The 19,797-nt window shown below is 40.3% G+C and overlaps 1 protein-coding gene and 1 long non-coding RNA gene across 2 annotated transcripts in view; one reads left to right on the top strand and one right to left on the bottom strand.

The window, feature by feature from the left end:
- Positions 1–2,493: 2,493 nt before the first annotated feature.
- On the bottom strand, positions 2,494–17,575 carry LOC129855647 (uncharacterized). Its single transcript, XR_008759531.1, has 3 exons — positions 17,496–17,575; positions 13,230–13,371; positions 2,494–7,544 (listed from the first exon to the last, which is right to left on the bottom strand). It is a non-coding gene; the product is annotated as an uncharacterized LOC129855647 (long non-coding RNA).
- Positions 17,576–17,678: 103 nt separating this feature from the next.
- Positions 17,679–19,797, top strand: part of LOC129855645 (anoctamin-8-like) — a 60,749-nt gene continuing 58,630 nt past the window's right edge. The window contains exon 1 of the mRNA XM_055923527.1: positions 17,679–17,855. Within this exon, the coding sequence (XP_055779502.1) occupies positions 17,687–17,855 (169 nt within the window). The 5' untranslated portion in view covers positions 17,679–17,686. The remainder of the gene's footprint in view (positions 17,856–19,797) is intronic.

Genomic DNA, 19,797 nt, shown 5'->3' with positions numbered 1-19,797 from the left:
ATGCCAGGGAGATATGTATACCATATCTAAGAAAGTAATACTAATTTGGTCCCTTTCCCCCTCATAACTTAGCCTACTGGTCTGACTTGGTGATGCACATGTAGCCTATAGCCTGTTTTAGAGAAATGTCCTCATCAAATCTTGTAAGCGCTTTCATTGTCTGCTTAACCTTTACTTCTCCTACAGTTCTATCTTGGTGTACCTGGAGAATACAGTAAGAATGGCCCTTGTTCTGAAATCTGTCGTTGCACATTTCAGAAGTGCTGAACAAATAGTTATATTGACTACGTCTGTCTTAGCTCGCTCATTAATGTCTTAATCGGAATTACGCCTCTTATTATTATGTATTGCCTCTTATCTGCTCATCGTTCCCTTATGCCATAGTTTGTAAATCTCAATTGTCAGTAGAAACCACATTTGTTTAAGCAAGTCAGCCATATCAGCTATGTTTTTCGGGATCGGTGTCCCTTCCACGGGACGGTTGAGCTAACGTAGGCTAATGCAATTAGCATGAGGTTGTAAGTAACAATAACATTTCCCAGGACATAGACATATCTGATATTGACAGAAAGCTTACATTCTTGTTAATCGAACTGCACTGCTCAATTTACAGTAGCTATTACAGTGAAATAATACTATGCTGCTGTTTGAGGATAGTGCACAATTTTAAACATGAAAAGTTATTAATAAACAAATTAGGCACATTTGGGCAGTCTTGCTACAAAATGTTGAACAGAAATCTAATGGTTCATTGGATCAGTCTAAAATTTTGCACATACACTGCTGCCATCTTGTGGCCAAAATCTGAATTGCACCTGGGCTGGAATAATATATTATGACATTTAATTATTTTTACAAAAGAACGGTTGTTTTTTTCTTTGTATTATCTTTTACCAGATCTATTGTGTTATATTCAACTACATTCCTTTCACATTTCCATAAACTTCAAAGTGTTTCCTTTCAAATGGTATCAAGAATATGCATATCCTTGCTTGAGGTCCTGAGCTACAGGCAGTTAGATTGGGTATGTCATTTTAGGCGAAAATTGACAGGGGCTAATCCTGCTGTTTGGACAGCTTTATGTAGGCCCTAACTGTCATTTGTGCGCCCTCTCCGGCCTCTAGGTCACCAGGCTGCTCGTTATGGTGCACACCTGTCACCATTGTTACGCGCGCCTGCGCGTCGTCAGACTCATCTGGACGGATCCTTAAGAGGTTTTAACTTGTATTTTTGGTTGAGTTGGAGATGTGAATCCAACATATCATTTGTTACTTGTGGACAAGTTAATATGCTAAATGTATTGTATTTCAAAAGTAATATTAAATTGTGTTTGGTTGTCAACGCAACCGAATATCAACATTTGAAGGAAGATGTATCTTCTCCTTGGATAGTTCCATCTTGTGCCACTGACTTAGTATGACTTTAATTATAGTTTGAATACAAATTAATTATTGATATGTTGGATTCACACCTCCATCTCAAACAAAAATCTAAGTCAAAGAATAGGACTAAATCAAATCAAACTTTAAATGCACTTTAAATAAAGAGTCATGAATATCAATTATTAATTTGTAGCCAAACTGGGATTAAAGGCAGACTAAGTCAGTGGCTCAGATGGAACTATCCAAACAGAAGATACATCTCCTTCAAATGTTGATATTTGGTTGCGTTGACAACCAAACACAATTCAATATGACTAAAATAGAATTATTGAAATCAACCAGTCATATATGTATTGTCTATTCTTATTTTAATCCTGTTTTGAATTGAAACAATATATCTTGATGATATTAACAGTGAATCTATTTCGTTTTTAAGTGGAGATCTCTCAAAAATCATTCTCATGACAGCATATTGGTAATAATCAGTGACAAATATCAAAGCTAAGCAGGGCTGGACTTGGTTAGGTTAAGACCCTGGATGGGAGACCAAAGGTAGCTGTAGATAGATAAATTCTCCAGTAGGAGGTGCTGCCCAGTCTATAGTTATTTTTCTGATAGTGGGAATAACGTTGAAGACGTGACATTGTTTTAAAGGTACAAATTCAACATACTTCATACAAGGTTTGTTTATGTTGAAATTTGGTTACCATGATAACATAATCCTGTGGTAGAAATGTCACCCTCATAACAACAGTTTAGGTTGATTACTTTTTTCAAATCCAATGCATTTTCCACATAGATTCCACATCACAATACATCTAACAAATGACATTGAAACAACGTTGATTCAACCAGTTTGTGCCCAGCAGCTATTGCTTAAGGCGGGGGAGGGACAATATTTAACCTGTGTACTTAATTATTTAGTGGGCTCCATAGAGGACAGCTGTCACCTTACTTGAGCCATCAGCACCAAGTCTTTGTCTTCATACTGTACCTCTGACTGTATGTGTAGTCACAGCAGTCATAATGTTGATGTATACACTGTAGTGGAACATGAAACGCGCACCTTACATACACACACAACAGATAACAGGTTGGGGAGTTTTTCACGTGTAGAGATGGTTATTTTTTTATTTGATTTTTTTACCTTTATTTTACAGGTAAGTCAATTAAGAATACATTCTTATTTACAATGATGACCTATCCAACACATCAATAAACAACAATTACACTATACATATCTATATACACATCAATTACACAATACATGAAAAGCAAACACAAAACATGAAAAGCAAAACACAATCATATGAAACAAACACATTCTTCAGTTAAAAAGAAAGCAGTTGCCACTGTACTGAAACCATTTGACACGGTTTATTATAGCTAACATCCGCCTGAATTGCCATAGAGACACCAAGTCCACCAACTTTAAGGACTTTTGAAGATCATTCCACATGAGGCACAAAAAAACTAAAAGAAGATTTACCTAACTCGGTGGATATTGCCATCCTTGAGTCCGGGTCTGGTAACGTATACTGTAAGTGTGAAGGTCAACAATGAGGTAAGGTTTGGCAGAAGTTTATGCAAGAGGGCTTTTTAGACAAAAAGAGTGCAATGTATCGATCTATGAGACTTCAAGGAGGGCCAGCCTACTTATTGATACAAAACGCAATGATGTGTACTGAACCTATCACCCGTAATAAAGCACAATGCGCTATGATAAACTGTGTCAAATGGTTTCAGTACAGTGGCAACTGCATTCATATAGACGATATCGCCATAGTCAATAACCTGAATGAATTTACAAAAATGTCAATTTCCTCTTATGATTTCCTTTAACCAAGTTAAAAAGTGTTGCCAAAATGTCGGGACCATTATGCATTTATTGAACTATGTAAAAGCAGCAGTACAATAGCAAACTATCCACCTAAACCGACACAGGAGGCTCACACAACAACGCCAAGGCCAACCGTTTTTAATGATGAATCAAGAGTTAATGAAATGTAATGTTTCTCAGCATACTGTACTCATCCAATAACATGCAACATGGTGAGTAAAAAGATGCCTGGATATTTCTGCGCAACTTGTCTGTAGCCTATAATAACAGTCACAAATTGTGTCATGTCTAGATTGGATTCAGCTTTTGTCCATTGTTTTTATATACATTTGAGCTAAACCTAAACCTTTTCCTAAACTTAACCTAATTCTCCCAACCTGCCGCGTAAATTCTCCAAAACCTGCTACGAAAAGTCAATTCTGATAAAAGCTGGATTCCTTCTAGCCATGACCCGAAAATTGACCCACAAATTCAGTTACAATGTTGTCCGTTAGATGGCACCAGCCATCTAATATCATTGAAGAACACTAGCCAAAATGACATGATGGAATGCATATATCATTTAATTTGTTTTATGTTCTGTTTTCAAATAAGTGATATTGACATGCATGCACTATCAGATCTATCATTATTATTTGTTATACATATTATTTTGTCTAGAATTGCTATATTGTAGCTTACCATTCAGGTTTACAATTTGAAGTAGTAAGCCTCAGCCATGTATTTCTCTTTTACCATGAGTATATGGGCTGTTCCAAGGGAGGCACAGTGGTGGCTGACTGCATTTGAAAACTGGACTGACAGAGAGTGGAGGGCGAACTTTAGGATGAGGAAGACAACATTCCTCAGTCTATGTGATATTCTTCGTCCTTCTCTTGTCCAGCAACAGTGTCATTACAGGAAAGCACTGTCTGTGGAGCAGCGTGTTGCCATTTATCTGTGGAGACTTGCCACTAATATAGAGTATCAACTCTCTCTCTCCACCGCACCTGCTGTCTTTAACTCTGAATGATCGGCTATGAAAAGCCAACTGACATTTACTCCTCAGGTGCTGACCTGTTGCACCCTCTACAACTACTGTGATTATTATTATTTGACCCTGCTAATCATCTATGAACGTTTGAACATCTTGGCCATATACTGTTATAATCTCCACCCAGCACAGCCAGAAGAGGACTGGCCACCCCTCAGAGCCTGGTTCCTCTCTATGTTTCTTCCTAGGTTCCTGCCTTTCTAGGGAGTTTTTCCTAGTCACCGTGCTTCTATACCTGCATTGCTTGCTCTTTGGGGTTTTAGGCTGGGTTTCTGTACAGCACTTTGTGACATCGTCTGATGTAAAAAGGGCTTCATAAATAAATTTGATTGATTGAAACCATCTCGTTATTGTTTGGTGTAGGTTTGTCAACTGCATGTACAGTCACTAATCAAACTGCTGGTCTCACCCGGGAGAAAATGTTAAACGTTTACATCAAGAGAACCAACGGAGGCTGAGTTCAGAGACATAGTAAACGGATTCCATGACCGTCAACCAGGATTCCCCCAATGCTGTGGAGCAATCGATGGCACTCATATAGCCATCTTAGCACCACAAGACAAGGGGGACTATTATAATAGAAAGAGGTTTTACTCTGTGATCCTACAAGGGGATATAGATCACAAATGTAAGTTTTGGGACATCCACATTGGTTGGGCTGGTACAGTTCGTGATGCCCATGTCCTGATCAATTCAGTACTATTTACCAAGAGTCAGGAGGGCAGACTACTCCCAAGATGGATTGAGACCTTTCATGGAGTGAATGCACCAAATGTATAATTAGAAGAATCTGCCTACCAACTTCTTCGGTCGCTGATGAAGCCCTACTCAGAGAGAGGAGGAATCACACCTGTGCAGACCAACGTTAATGAGGCCCAGTACTTCTCACATTACTGTAGAGAGGGTTTTTGGTCAACTGAAGGAAAGATGGAGGTGTTTGCTTAAACGCAATGACTCACATTGACATAATAAACAAACTGATTACACCATGCTGTGTGCTGCATCATTTAAAAAAAAATCATAATGAGACTTTTGAGTAGGATGAAGTATAACAACAAATAATTCTCAGCAATGCAACTGGAAGGGAGGGCCAGGTGCCACAGCAGCAGTGACATCAGAGATGCACTCGCCTCATACTTTGCCAGGCTTCAAAGAACATGGAAAGCATGGAATCATCAGTTGCTGAAGTTCATTGTTATGACAAGCAAAACTGTCAAATGGAATTTCACATTGTACATTACGATGAACCCGTATTTTAACAATCAAGCATAGAATATGTGTAGGCTGTGCAAACAATCAATTGAAATAAATGAACTAAATATTTATTTGGCTTGGTCTTGTTTTTTTGTGTTAGAAAAACAACGTATTTAAGTAATCAATGTTCATAAACTAGGCTACAGGGGTCTTATCTATTCAAGATGGCAATCATTGGCTGCAACATTGTTAACATAACATGCTATTATTATGTAACAAACATATTATTATTACTGTATATAATAAACATTGGCATTAATTGATGTATGTTAAATCTGATCACATAAATAACATATATTATTTACTGTCTAAAAACCAAAATGAAACTAATTAGAATGATGTATTTAGATGTATTTGATCAAATCAGACAACATTTCTGCAACGGATGGCTACAGATGACGATATGTGGTTGTGGTGGATGTTGATGGCTCGTTGTCAATTATGTATATGGTGCCTTGAGAAAGTATTCACACCCCTTGACTTTTTCCACATTTTGTTATGTTACAACCTGAATTTAAACACACAATACCGCATGTTCTTTTTTTGGTGGAAAATAAATTCACTTTTTATCCTTAAAAAGAATTGTTATGTTTGGCGCAAATACAACACATTAGTGAGTACCACTCTCCATATTTTCAAGCATAGTGGTGGCTGCATCATATTATGGGTATGCTTGTAAATCATTAAATATACATTGGAGGTGCTTACCAAAAATATAGTGAAAGTTCCCGGGGGTCTGAGTTACACTTTTGACTTAAATCCACTTGAACTGAAAATGGTTGTCTGAATAATTTTATAAAGAATAACGGACAAATGTTACACAATCCAAGTGCGGAATGTTCTTAGAGACTTACCCAGAAAGACTGCTGTAATCACTGCCAAAGGTTCTTCTACAAAGTTTTGACTCAGGGGTGTGAATATTTATGTAAATGAGTTATTTCTGGATTCTATTTTCAATACATTTGCAAAATGTCTGAAAACATGTTTTCATGTCATTATGGGTTATTGTGTATAGATGGGTGAAAAAAATCAATATTTGATCAATTTTGAATTCCGGCTGTAACACAATGAAATGTGGAATAAGTCAAGGGTTATGAATACTTTTTGAAGGCATTCTATGTGAGTCACATCTGAGGCTGTGTACACTGAAGTTCCAAATAGAGTTGTGAAGGGGATACCACTTTGTGTTTTGGGCCTGCTTTGTGTTGTTGGGGGACAGCTTTCATGAGGTGGGACAAGGGCTCCTGCCACACATTCAAATGTGTTTGCCAATGTAGCACATGGGGATGTGTGATGCTTACTCCTCAGCCTGAAGTGTCCCCACTTGCGCAAGCGAATCGCTAGCTTTTCGCATCGTGCCGACTGGTAAGACGCTTCAGGAGGGCGGTCACGTATGCTAGCAAGGCAGAGGTTCCGCATTTGCGCCATGTATGGGCCGAAACGGGAGGAAGTGCTACTCGCTAAGCAAGCAGTATGACGTCCTTTACAGGGGTGCCGAGTAACTCGGATCTACAACGCTGGGGTCGCTGTTGAGTAAGTTTGAGGGGTGAATGTACTGTAGCACATGCGGAGGTGTGAAACTTACTCCTCAGCCTGAAGTGTCTCCACTTGCACCAACGAATAGCTAGCTTTCGCGTGGCGCTGACTGGTAAGAAGCTTCCGGAGAGCAGTCAAGTGTGCTAGCAAGGAAGAGGAAGTGGCACTCGGTAAGCAAGCGGCGTGACGTCCTTTACAACAGCTGCTGAAACACAGTAGCAAAGCTCTTATTCTCGCTGAGGAGTTCATCCATTTGCTGAACCTGCCTTTCGCTGTTCTTCTCATTTGCTGTCCATGCCACCATTTTATCTAACTGCTTATTCTCTCTCAAGAGGCGATCAGTCTCCAAATTCACACACTCCTCAAATTGTTCATCCTGTGTCCGCAATTGCTGCCATGGTGCTGTGTGTGTGTCAGGTGCCTTCCTTTTCCTCTTTGTCACTGATGGTACAGGTCCCAGCTTGCTGGATAATGTCCCTTGAAGCACAAGCAGGATCACCTGAAAAACAAAGATTCAAGGCTTGAATATATTTGCAGTATTGATTACTGTAACCAAAATAAGTTGAAATGTGACTGAGCTGGCTAGTTGGTTAAATAAAAGGTCTATGTATTGTAAGCAACGGACTTGCATCATCAATGGGACTACTCACAGGCAAGCCATACATTACATGGCCTACTGTTATTATTTTACTAGCTAGCAGTAGGCACAGGACTCATCTATGACAATGTATGCACAGTTCCGATTGGGATTCTTGTTGGTCGTGAGCCAATGATAGCGTCAATCATGTCAAAATATTGACAATTGTCTTTTTCATCCACCAAGCTTCCTAAGTGCATCCCTAACTGAAATGTACTGTGAGTTGTTTAAAAAAAATATATGTCCAACACTGCTCTGCATTCCTTGAGTAGCATTTCCCCCCATACGTTCTCAAATTTACCCGTACACCACAGTATTTTTGTGGGTGTTTGCCAGTTCCACCTTGATACTCTCATCTTCCCAAATCTCCAGTAATGTCTTAGTTTCACAGACAGTCCATGTCGCCCCTTTTCCCCTGTTTGAACACATTTTTTTGTATTTTAACTAATTTAGTGAATTAAGCTAGTTAACACATAGTTGCAACACAATCAATATTCATTATTTCCTTTTGGTCATTAAACTTTTGTTAGCCAGTTAACATTAGGTAGATTATTTTTAAACTATGAAATGTAATCTGGGCAGTTTCACATACACTACATGACCAAAGGTATGTGGACACCTATTCGTTGAACATCTTATTCCCCTTTGCTGCTATGACAGCCTCCACTCTTCTGGGAAGGTTTCCACTAGAAGCCTGCGGGGACTTGCTTCCATACAGCCACAAGAGCGTTAGTGAGGTCGGGCACTGATGTTGAGCGATTAGGTCTGGCTCGCAGTCAGCGTTCCAATTCATCCCAAAGGTGTTTGATGGGGTTGAGGTCAGGGCTCTGTGCAGGCCAGTCAAATTCTTCCACACTGAACTTGACAAACATTTCTGTATAGACCTCACTTTGTTCACGGGGGAATTGTCACGCTGAAACAGGTAAGGGCCTTCCCTAAACTGTTGCCACAAAGTTGGAAGCACAGAATCGTCTACAATTTCATTGTATGCTGTAGCGTTAAAATTGTTCTTCGCTGGAACTAAGGGGCCTAGCCCAAACAATGAAAAACAGCCTCAGGCCATTATTCCTCCTCCACCAAACCTTACAGTTGGCACTATGCATTTGTGCATGTAGTGTTCTCCTGTCATCTGCCAAACCCAGATTCGTCCGTCGGACTGGCAGACGGTGAAGCGTGATTCATCACTCCAGAGAACGCGTTTCCACTGCTCTAGAGTCCAATGGCAGTGACCTTTACACCACTCCAGCCGACACTTGGCATTGCGCATGGTGATCTTAGGCGTGTGCCGCTGCTCGCTATGGAAACCCATTTCATGAAGCTCCCGGCGAACAGTTCTTGTGCTGATGTTGCTTCCGAAGGCAGTTTGCAACTCGGTAGTGAGTGTTGTAACCGTGGACAAACAATTTTTACACGCTACGCGCTTCAGCAATTGGTGGTCCCATTCTGTGAGCTTGTTTGGTCTACCACTTCACGGCTGAGCCGTTGTTGCTCCTAGACATTTCCACTTCACAATAACAGCCCTTAAAGTTGACCGGGGCAGCTCTAGTAGGGCATACATTTGACAAACTGACTTGTTGGAAAGGTGGCATCCTATGACGGTGCCATGTTGAAAGTCACTGAGCTCTTCAGTAAGGCCATTCTACTGCCAATGTTCGTCTAAGGAAATTGCATGGCTGTGTGCTTGATTTTATACACTTGCCAGAAACGGGTGTGGCTGAAATAGCCGAATCCACTAATTTGAAGGGGTGTCCACATACTTTTGTATATATATAAATATATAGTGTATCTATGTATGATCCGGATCCTGGCGCTTTTGGTATCCTGTTCTGCACTATAAAGCATATGTGAAACGTCAACGAATACTGGCCAAAACGAATCTTCGACCCTGCCCAGGCTGTGATCATGCTGTTTAATCAGCTTCTTGATATCCCACACTTGTTAGTTGGATGGATTATCTTGCCAACGGGAAATTCTCACTAACAAGGATGTAAACAAATTTGTGCACAACATTTGAGAGAAATAGGGGTTTTGTGCATTTGGAAAATTTCTGGGATCTTTTATTTCAGCACACGAAACATGGTACTAACACTTTACATATTGCGTTTATATTTTTGTTAGGTATAAGTTGAGGGATTCTAGAATTTTTGCTAGGCAAGAGAGTTTGGAAATGGGGCGATAATTATTTAGGTCAACACCTTTGAAGGGGGAGTATATGGGCCGCCTTCCAGATCCTGGGGGGATGGTACCTGAAATAATTGTTAGCTTAAAAATATGTGTTAAAGATTCGGCTAACATCAATATTTGTTTTGAAGCTGTTTTTCAGGAATTCTCTGTCTATTGACAAGCACAGTTTGAGTATATTGAAACTGAGTTGCACAGTGTGCTCCACATGTTGACATGGTTTGACAAAGTAAATAAATTAGGTCTCGATTCACCTTTATGCTTTTACAAACTAGAGAACATTTGGCTTTGCGAAAGAGAATGGCATTTATTACAGTGTTTACATGGAAAACGTATGAAGACCAAGAAATATGCTTCAAGGCATACAATGACAGCCTAGAAACAGTGGGTTAACGGCCTTGTTCAGGGGCAGAACGACAGATTTTTACCTTTTCAGCTCGAGGATTCGATCTAACAACCACTCAGTTACTGGCCCAACGCTCTAACCACCACCTGCTACCCCATATCCGTGAAGACATTTTTTGCAATGATAAATCAATCATAATGTAGGTAATCCTCCTAGACAGGACAGGCTCAAATCAAATCAAATTTTATTTGTCACATACACATGGTTAGCAGATGTTAATGCGAGTGTAGCGAAATGCTTGTGCTTCTAGTTCAGACAATGCAGTAATAACCAACAAGTAATCTAACCTAACAATTCCACAACTACTACCTTATACACACAAGTGTAAAGGGATAAAGAATATGTACATAAAGATATATGAATGAGTGATGGTACAGAACGGCATAGGCAAGATGCAGTAGATGGTATCGAGTACAGTATATACATATGAGATGAGTAATGTAGGGTATGTAAACATAAAAGTGCATAGTTTAAAGTGGCTAGTGATACATGTATTACATAAAGATGGCAAGATACAGTAGATGATATAGAGTACAGTATATACATATACATTATATTAAGTGACATTGTTTAGAGTGGCTAGTGATACATTTTGATCAATTTCCATTAATAAAGTGAGCTGGAGTTGAGTCAGTATGTTGGCAGCAGCCACTTGATGTTAGTGGTGGCTGTTTAACAGTCTGATGGCCTTGAGATTGAAAAACAGCTTCTGTCTCTCGGTCCCTGCTTTGATGCACCTGTACTGACCTCGCCTTCTGGATGATAGCGGGGTGAACAGGCAGTGGCTCGGGTGGTTGTTGTCCTTGATGATCTTTATGGCCTTCCTGTGACATCGGGTGGTGTAGGTGTCCTGGAGGGCAGGTAGTTTGCCCCCAGTGATGCGTTGTGCAGACCTCACTACCCTCTGGAGAGCCTTACGGTTGTGGGCGGAGCAGTTGCCGTACCAGGCGGTGATACAGCCCGACAGGATGCTCTTGATTGTGCATCTGTAGAAATTTGTGTGTGCTTTTGGTGACAAGCTGAATTTCTTCAGCCTCCTGAGGTTGAAGAGGCGCTGCTATGCCTTCTTCACAACGCTGTCTGTGTGGGTGGACCATTTCAGTTTGTCTGTGATGTGTACGCCGAGGAACTTAAAACTTACTACCCTCTCCACTACTGTCCCGTCGATGTGGATAGGGGGGTGCTTCCTCTGCTGTTTCCTGAAGTCCACAATAATCTCCTTTGTTTTTTGACGTTGAGTGTGAGGTTATTTTCCTGACACCACACTCCGAGGGCCCTCACCTCCTCCCTGTAGGCCGTCTCGTCGTTGTTGGTAATCAAGCCTACCACTGTAGTGTTGTGCGCAAACTTGATGATTGAGTTGGAGGCGTGCATGGCCACGCAGTCGTGGGTGAACAGGGAGTACAGGAGAGGGCTCAGAACGCACCCTTGTGGGGCCCCAGTGTTGAGGATCAGCGGAGTGGAGATGTTGTTACCTACCCTCACCACCTGGGGGCGGCCTGTCAGGAAGTCCAGTACCCAGTTGCACAGGGCGGGGTCGAGACCCAGGGTCTCGAGCTTGATGAAGAGTTTGGAGGGTACTATGGTGTTAAATGCTGAGCTGTAGTCGATGAACAGCATTCTCACATTGGTATTCCTCTTGTCCAGATGGGTTAGGGCAGTGTGCAGTGTGGTTGCGATTGCGTCATCGGTGGACCTATTGGGGCGGTAAGCAAATTAGAGTGGGTCTAAGGTGTCAGGTAGGGTGGAGGTGATATGGTCCTTGACTAGTCTCCCAAAGCACTTCATGATGACGGAAGTGAGTGCTACGGGGCGATAGTCGTTTAGCTCAGTTACCTTAGCTTTCTTGGGAACAGGAACAATGGTGGCCCTCTTGAAGCATGTGGGAACAGTAGACTGGGATAAGGATTGATTGAATATGTCCTTAAACACACCAGCCAGCTGGTCTGCGCATGCTCTGAGGATGCGGCTGGGGATGCCGCCTGGGCCTGCAGCCTTGAGAGGGTTAACACGTTTAAATGTTTTACTCACGTCGGCTGCAGTGAAGGAGTCCGCAGGTTTTGGTAGCGGGCCGTGTCAGTGGCACTGTATTGTCCTCAAAGCGAGCAAAGAAGTTTTTAGTCTGTCTGGGAGCAAGACATTCTGGTCCGCGACGGGGCTGGTTTTCTTTTTGTAATCCGTGATTGACTGTAGACCCTGCCACATACCTCTTGTGTCTGAGCCATTGAATTGCAACTCTACTTTGCCTCTATACTGACGCTTAGCTTGTTTGATTGCCTTGCGGAGGGAATAGCTACACTGTTTGAATTCGGCCATGTTTCCGGTCACCTTGCCCTGGTTAAAAGCAGTGGTTCACGCTTTCAGTTTCGCGTGAATGCTGCCATCAATCCACGGTTTCTGGTTTGGGAATGTTTAAATAGTTGCTGTGGGTACAACATCGCCGATGCACTTTCTAATGAACTGTGAGCTTTATTCATTTATTCATTTATTTATTCATAAATCATGTCCAATCAATTGAATTTACCACAGGTGGACTCCAATCAAGTTGCAATGGAAACAGGATGCACATGAGCTCAACTTCGAGTCTCATAGCAAAGGGACTGAATAGTTATGTACAGTTGATGTCGGAAGTTTACATACACTTAGGTTGGAGTCATTAAAACTTGTTTTTCAACCACTCCACAAATTTCTTGTTAACAAACTATAGTTTTGGCAAGTCGGTTAGGACATCTACTTTGTGGATTTTTCCAACAATTGTTTACAAACAGATTATTTCACTTATCATTCACTGTATCACAATTCCAGTGGGTCAGAAGTTTACATACACTAAATTGACTGTGCCTTTAAACAGCTTGGAAAATTCCTGAAAATTATGTCATGGCTTTAGAAGCTTCTGATAGGCTAATTGACATCATTTGAGTCAATTGGAGGTGTACCTGTGGATGTATTTCAAGGCCTACCTTTAAACTCAGGGCCTCTTTGCTTGACATGATGGGAAAATCTAAAGAAATCAGCCAAGACCTTTGAAAAAAATTGGAGACCTCCAGTAGTCTGGTTCATCCTTGGGAGCTATTTCCAAACGCCTGAAGGTACCACGTTCATCTGTAAAAAAAAAAAAAAAAAAAAACAGTAGTACGTAAGTATAAACACAGTGGGACCACACAGCCGTCATACCGCTCAGGAAGGAGACGCGTTCTGTCTCCTAGAGATGAATGTACTTTGGTGCGAAAAGTGCAAATCAATCCCAGAACAACAGTAAAGGACCTTGTGAAGACGTTGGAGGAAACAGATACAAAAGTATCTATATCCACACTAAAACGAGTCCTATATCGACATAACCTGAAAGGACACTCAGCAAGGAAGAAGCCACTGCTCCATAACCGCCATAAAAAAAGCCAGACTACGGTTCGCAACTGCACATGGGGACAAAGATCGTACTTTTTGGAGAAATGTCCTCTGGTTTGATGAAACAGAAATAGAACTGTTTGGTCATAATGACCATCGTTATGTTTGGAGGAAAAATGGGGAGCATGCAAGCCGAAGAACACCATCCCACCCGTGAAGTGCAGGGGTGGCAGCATCATGTTGTGGGGGTGCTTTGCTGCAGGAGGGACTGATGCACTTCACAAAATAGATGGCATCATGAGGAAAGAAAATGATGTGGATATATTGAAGCAACATCTCAAGACATCAGTCAGGAAGTTAAAGCTTGGTCGCAAATGGGTCTTCCAAATGGACAATGACCCCAAGCATACTTCCAAAGTTGTGGCAAAATGGCTTAAGGACAACAAAGTCAAGGTATTGGAGTGGCCATCACAAAGCCTTGACCTGAATCCTATAGAAAATGTGTGGGCAGAACTGAAAAAGCATGTGCGAGCAAGGAGGCCTACAAACCTGACTCAGTTACACCAGCTCTGTCGGGAGGAATGGGACAAATTTCACCCAACTTATTGTGGGAAGCTTGTTGAAGGCTACACGAAACGTTTGATCCAAGTTAAACAATTTAAATGCAATGCTACCAAATACTAATTGAGTGTATGTAAACTTCTGACTCAATGGGAATGTGATAAAAGATATAAAAGCTGAAATAAATCACTCTCTCTGTCACGACTTCGACCGAGGCAGGCTCTCCTTCCCGTTCGGGTGGCGGTCGTCTTCACCGGCCTATTAGCTGCCACTGATCCTTTTCTCCCCCTCCCTATGTGTTTATTGGGCGCACCTGTTTTGTATGAGGGTTAATTAGTTGGGCTTATTTAATCAGCCGGCATTCACGTTTCTTTGTGCGGGATTGTTTGTATGTAAGTTGGTGTTGGTTTTGTGCTTCATGTTTCTGGACATTATTCATTCCCCACGTGTCTGGGGTAGTTTATTAGTGTACACCCAGTGTGTTAGTAGGGTGGCCTAGTTTGTCCGTGTTTCATTAAAGAGCATTTGTTTTGCAATTGCTGCTCCTGCGCTTTTTCCTTCACACTCCGACACCCAGGCCGTACACTCTCTACTATTATTCTGACATTTCACATTCTTAAAATAAAGTGGTGATCCTAACTGACCTAAGACAGGGAGTTTTTACTAGGATTAAATGTCAGGAATTGTGAAAAACGGAGGTTAAATGTATTTGACTAAGTTGTATGTAAACTTCCGACTTCAACTGTAAATAAGGTATTTCTAAAAAACCTGTTTTCGCTTTGTCATTATTGTCACGCCCTGACCATAGTTTGCTTTGTATGTTTCTATGTTTTGTTTGGTCAGGGTGTGATGTGGGTGGGCATTCTATGTTTTATGTCTAGGTTGTCTGTTTCTATTTGTTTGGCCTAGTATGGTTCTCAATCAGAGGCAGGTGTCAGTCGTTATATTTAGGTAGCCTGTTTTTCTTTGTGTTTTGTGGGTGGTTGTATCCTGTGTTAGTGTTTTCACCATACGGGACTGTTTCGGGTTGTTTGTACTTTTGTTATTTTCGTTCAGTATTCGTTTTGATTTATTAAATATATCATTATGGACACTTACCACGATGCGCAATGGTCCTCTGATCCTTCCTACTACTCCTTGTCAGACGAAGAGGACGAAACCCGTTACAATTATGGGGTATTGTGTGTAGATTGATGAGGGAAAAAACAAATGTCATCCCAAATGTGGAAATCTGTTTATTATATTGGTTATATTTGAAAATATCTATATTGGTCAGTCCAAAATTCCTTTTTAGTTCTGTCATGGAAAAAAATGTATTTCATATTACCAAGTCTTACTATGCCTTACGCCAGTTTTCCATGTGGACCAGTTTATCAGTGAATTCTGAAACGTTATCCAAGGATTGTTCAATAGGGTTGTGATATTAGTTATTATAGAATACGTTTAATTTTCTTCCATATTATAGCGTTCTTAATTATGAAATTGTCAATGTTCTTTGCTTTATCCTTTGAAAATCGACACGGGAAAAGATTTTAGGGATGCGCTTGCGCATCTTCAATATGTACACATTGTTCCTCTTTAGTACATTTACCTATCAATTGCAAGTCAAAGCCCTGGGTGGTGAGTTGATACAATTACAATTCTGGGAGGTTAATACCACCCTCAGACTTAGCAAGATGTAAAACTCTCATTTTATTATATTAGTTATATTTGCCCTTATATAGTATTTCATGACAGAGTATACTTTTTTAAAGGATGTCTTCTGTGGGTTTATTGGTATTACCATTCTGAAGAGGTTTATTCTACCTACCTGTAAGATGTATGGGAAGATTGTTCCATTTAAATACATCTGTTTTCATATTGTTGAGTAATGGGATATTATTGTTAATATATTTGTTTGTCACTTATTTAGCACCCTAAGTATTTGATATTTTTTGTGTTCCACTTAAAGGATTGCAGTAGATCATGAGTTATTCTTTTTATTTTTCTGATTGCCATTATTTCGTTTTTTTTTTCACGTTCATTGTATATCCTGAGATTTTTGAGTATTTTGAAAATATTTTTAACTAGTGGGGCATTGAGTTTTCGATATTGGTCAGGTATATCAGGAGATCATCTGCAAATAAGATTAGTTTATATTTATGCGTACCAATACTTGTACCTGTTACATTTGGGTAATGTCAAATTCTTTTTGCAAGCTGTTCAATTGCCAGTGAAAACAGGAGGGAGAGAGGACAACCATGTCTTGTGCCACTTTCTAAAGCAATTTCATCAGATAATGTATTATTTGTGTATATTTTTGTTTAAGGAGATTTATATAATTTTTTTATTACATTTATTATTCCAGCTGGAAAGTTGAAAGCTTCCAAATTTTGAATAGAAAATGCCATTCAAGATGGTCGAAGCCTTTTCAGCCATTATTGATAAATCTATATCTTGTTTTTTAAGCCTTACTTTTGCAATATAGTAACTAGCCTAAAGTTAAGGCTATAAACTAATGTAACATTCAACCTGAAAATGAGCCACATTGAGGTTACTGTAACAATACATTTCTTCTTATGCAATCATGTAAAGCATGCATGTTCAAGATAGAAGCCATAGGTTATCACAGGTCAGTGGAGATCTTCACAATCGCTGTAATAATCTGCACAAAATCTGGTAATGTATCTCAACTGTAATCCAGCATCGTTTGATTGTGCTATTAGATGAAGCACAGTGATATCACACTAATCTGCTGTATTTATAAACACAATATCTAACGTTGTATTCCCGTTTGAACTTTGCTGTGACTTTAAATGTTTGAGAGCACAGTGACAGACATTTTGGGTGACAATTTAACCAACAATCTGACATTGTTTTTCCATTGGAATTTGGTGGTTGTGGTTTTACAGTAGACGGTTGAAAGCATCATGATAATACATTGGACGTTTTACTAACTTTTGTATTTTTGAGTGGGTGACTATAGGTTGTAATCTCATTGATCAACGTCTCAACCAAATAGTACCCAATTATCTACGTTGAAATGTCAGCGTGACCAGTGGGATTGGAAAATAAATATAACACGTTTAGTATTTTGACTGATATCAGATCGGTGGTGGCGCTTCTGCTTCGGGTAGTGGTTCTATAAAAACAATTTGCTCTCTGGCTGCTTGCAGAGGTCAGAGAAAGTGAAAGGTGTAATTATTGAAATTCTCTCTTGGAGGGGAAGGAGGAAAATCACGTTATTTTATTTCCAGCGTGCATGTGTCTGTGTGTGAATGAGGCTGGCTGTAGCCTACGCGTCGTCTCCCCTTTTCTCTTTGTCCCTCCTCGATACTTACGAATCAACCGAGCGCTATCCATCTGCTCGCATTCTGCTGCAAACCAGGATGACAACCATCACTTCACGTTAATTTAACCTCTGTCTCTCTGACCCACCGGTCGGTCGCGGTCCATGCTTTGTCTGCCTGAGATGCGATTTCGTTCTCCCTTTTCCCGGAGAGTATCGTCCGTAACGCCCCACTGAAAGAGCATGCCTGAGACCGGGGCGACAGGAGCAGCAGCCGCAGCTGCCAGTATCAGCTCCTCCGACAGCAGAGACGGCACCGAGGGCTTTTGGCACAGACACCGATCGCAACGCGAGGGAGAAAAGACAGATCCAAGTGCTGCCTCCTCGCAGCAAACGTCCTCCGGTGTACTGGGTGAGCCCGTATTTCAAAGGGTCAGTTTGGCTTGTGGGCGGATAGGACGGGTAGATGCGACGAGAAACGAGACGAGCATGGGATCACAATATAGGACCGGCGCCGCACCGTCCTTGCAGGCACATGGCCACCATAAAAACAGCCCACATCTTATATTATTTATAGAAGGATGTCTTTGTCCTTAAATGTCACAGTATCATCGTCGCTGTCTCTCTCTCGGCTAGCCTACTAACACCCACTCCATATGTGTGTGTTGTAGGTTTGACATGTGGGATGTTTAGTCTGTAATATCCAGCAACATCCTGGAATTACCATCCACTGTGCAAAAACTGGTTGAATCAACGTTGTTTCCATGTCATTTCAACCCCCAAAATATAAACGTGAGGACTTTGAATCAATGTGGAAAACTGATTGGATTTGTAAAAAGTAATCAACATAATGGCATTTATTTTCCACCCAACTTTTAACCTAAATCCAGCCAATGACATGGTGGGATGTTTTGTTGATTTCACCTTGATTTCACTTAGGTGACAACTCAACCAAAAGTAAATTAAAAACTAGACGTTGAAAGCATTTTATGGATTAGGGCTACTGAGTTTTCAAATGGTCTGGTTTTAACCGTTTACCACGAAGACGTAGGCTACACAGCCTGTTTAAACTAAAACGCATTTCCCACAATGACAGTTGAATATTTTGTTATTTAAATGAAGTATTTTGTCTAGAATCTTTGGCATTGTGCCCCCTTCTATCAACCTACTGGGCACACCACAAATATTGGGTAATATTTGGTTGAGATGTTGATCAATGAGATTACAATATTTATTCACCCATTCAAAAATAATTAGTTGAATTTCCAAATGTGTTACCACTATGCTTTCAACCATCTAAAAGCACAAACTCATTCCAATGGAAAAACATTGAATCTGATTTTTGGTTTAGTTAGTCACCCAAAAGTCCATCACTGTGCTTTCAACCACTTTAAATAGGAATACAATGTCAGATATTTTGTTTATTTATACAACATTTTATTGTGTTATCAGTGTGTTAATAGCAGAACCAAGTGGCCTGGATTGCAGTTGAGATGACATAAAAGTACATGTGAGTGCAAGTCATCAATACCGTTTGAGATTCTGCGCAGATTATTACAGCAAATGTGAAGATCTCCACAGACCTGCTACGACCTACGCATGCAATCTTGAACATGCACACTTTATATAATTACCTAAGAAGACATTTATAGTTACAGTAACCTCAAAATGTGTACATTTTAATGTGGAATTTTAGCCTTAACTTTAGGCTATTTACTGTATTAAAAAAGTAATATTTAATTGTGTTTGGTTGACAACGCAACCAAATATCAACATTTAAAGGCAATGTATCTACTGCTTTGATAGTTCCATCTGAGCCACTGTCTTAATCCCATTCTTTAACTTTTATTTGTGGTTGAGTTGGAGACATGAATCCAACATATAGTTTGTTAACTTTTCTAAGTCAATAGGCTATTTATTGTATTTCAAAATTATATTGAATTGTGTTTGGTTGTCAACGCAACCAAATATCAACATTTGAAGGAGATGTGTCTTCTGCTTGGATAGTTGGTTCCATCTGTGACACTGACTTCCAGTCTAGAGATTAATAATTGATATGTTGGATTCATGTCTCATCTCAACCCCCCCCCCCCCCCCCCCAAAAAGTGAAAGAATCGGGACTAAATCAAATCAAACTTTTAAAATGCACTTTAAATAAAGTTCGAATTATTCCTATTTTTTACCATGATTTTGGGTTGAGATGGAGACTTGAATCCAACATATCAATTATTAATCTCTAGACAAACTGGAATTAAAGGCAGACTAAGTCAGTGTCACAGAAGCAACTATCCAAGCAGAAGATACATCTCCTTCAAATATTGATATTTGGTTGTGTTGACAACCAAACACAATTC

Source organism: Salvelinus fontinalis, chromosome 5 (assembly GCF_029448725.1).
Source record: "Salvelinus fontinalis isolate EN_2023a chromosome 5, ASM2944872v1, whole genome shotgun sequence".
Classification (NCBI taxonomy): Eukaryota; Metazoa; Chordata; class Actinopteri; order Salmoniformes; family Salmonidae; genus Salvelinus; species Salvelinus fontinalis.
This window is presented reverse-complemented; position numbering and strand designations above follow the sequence as displayed.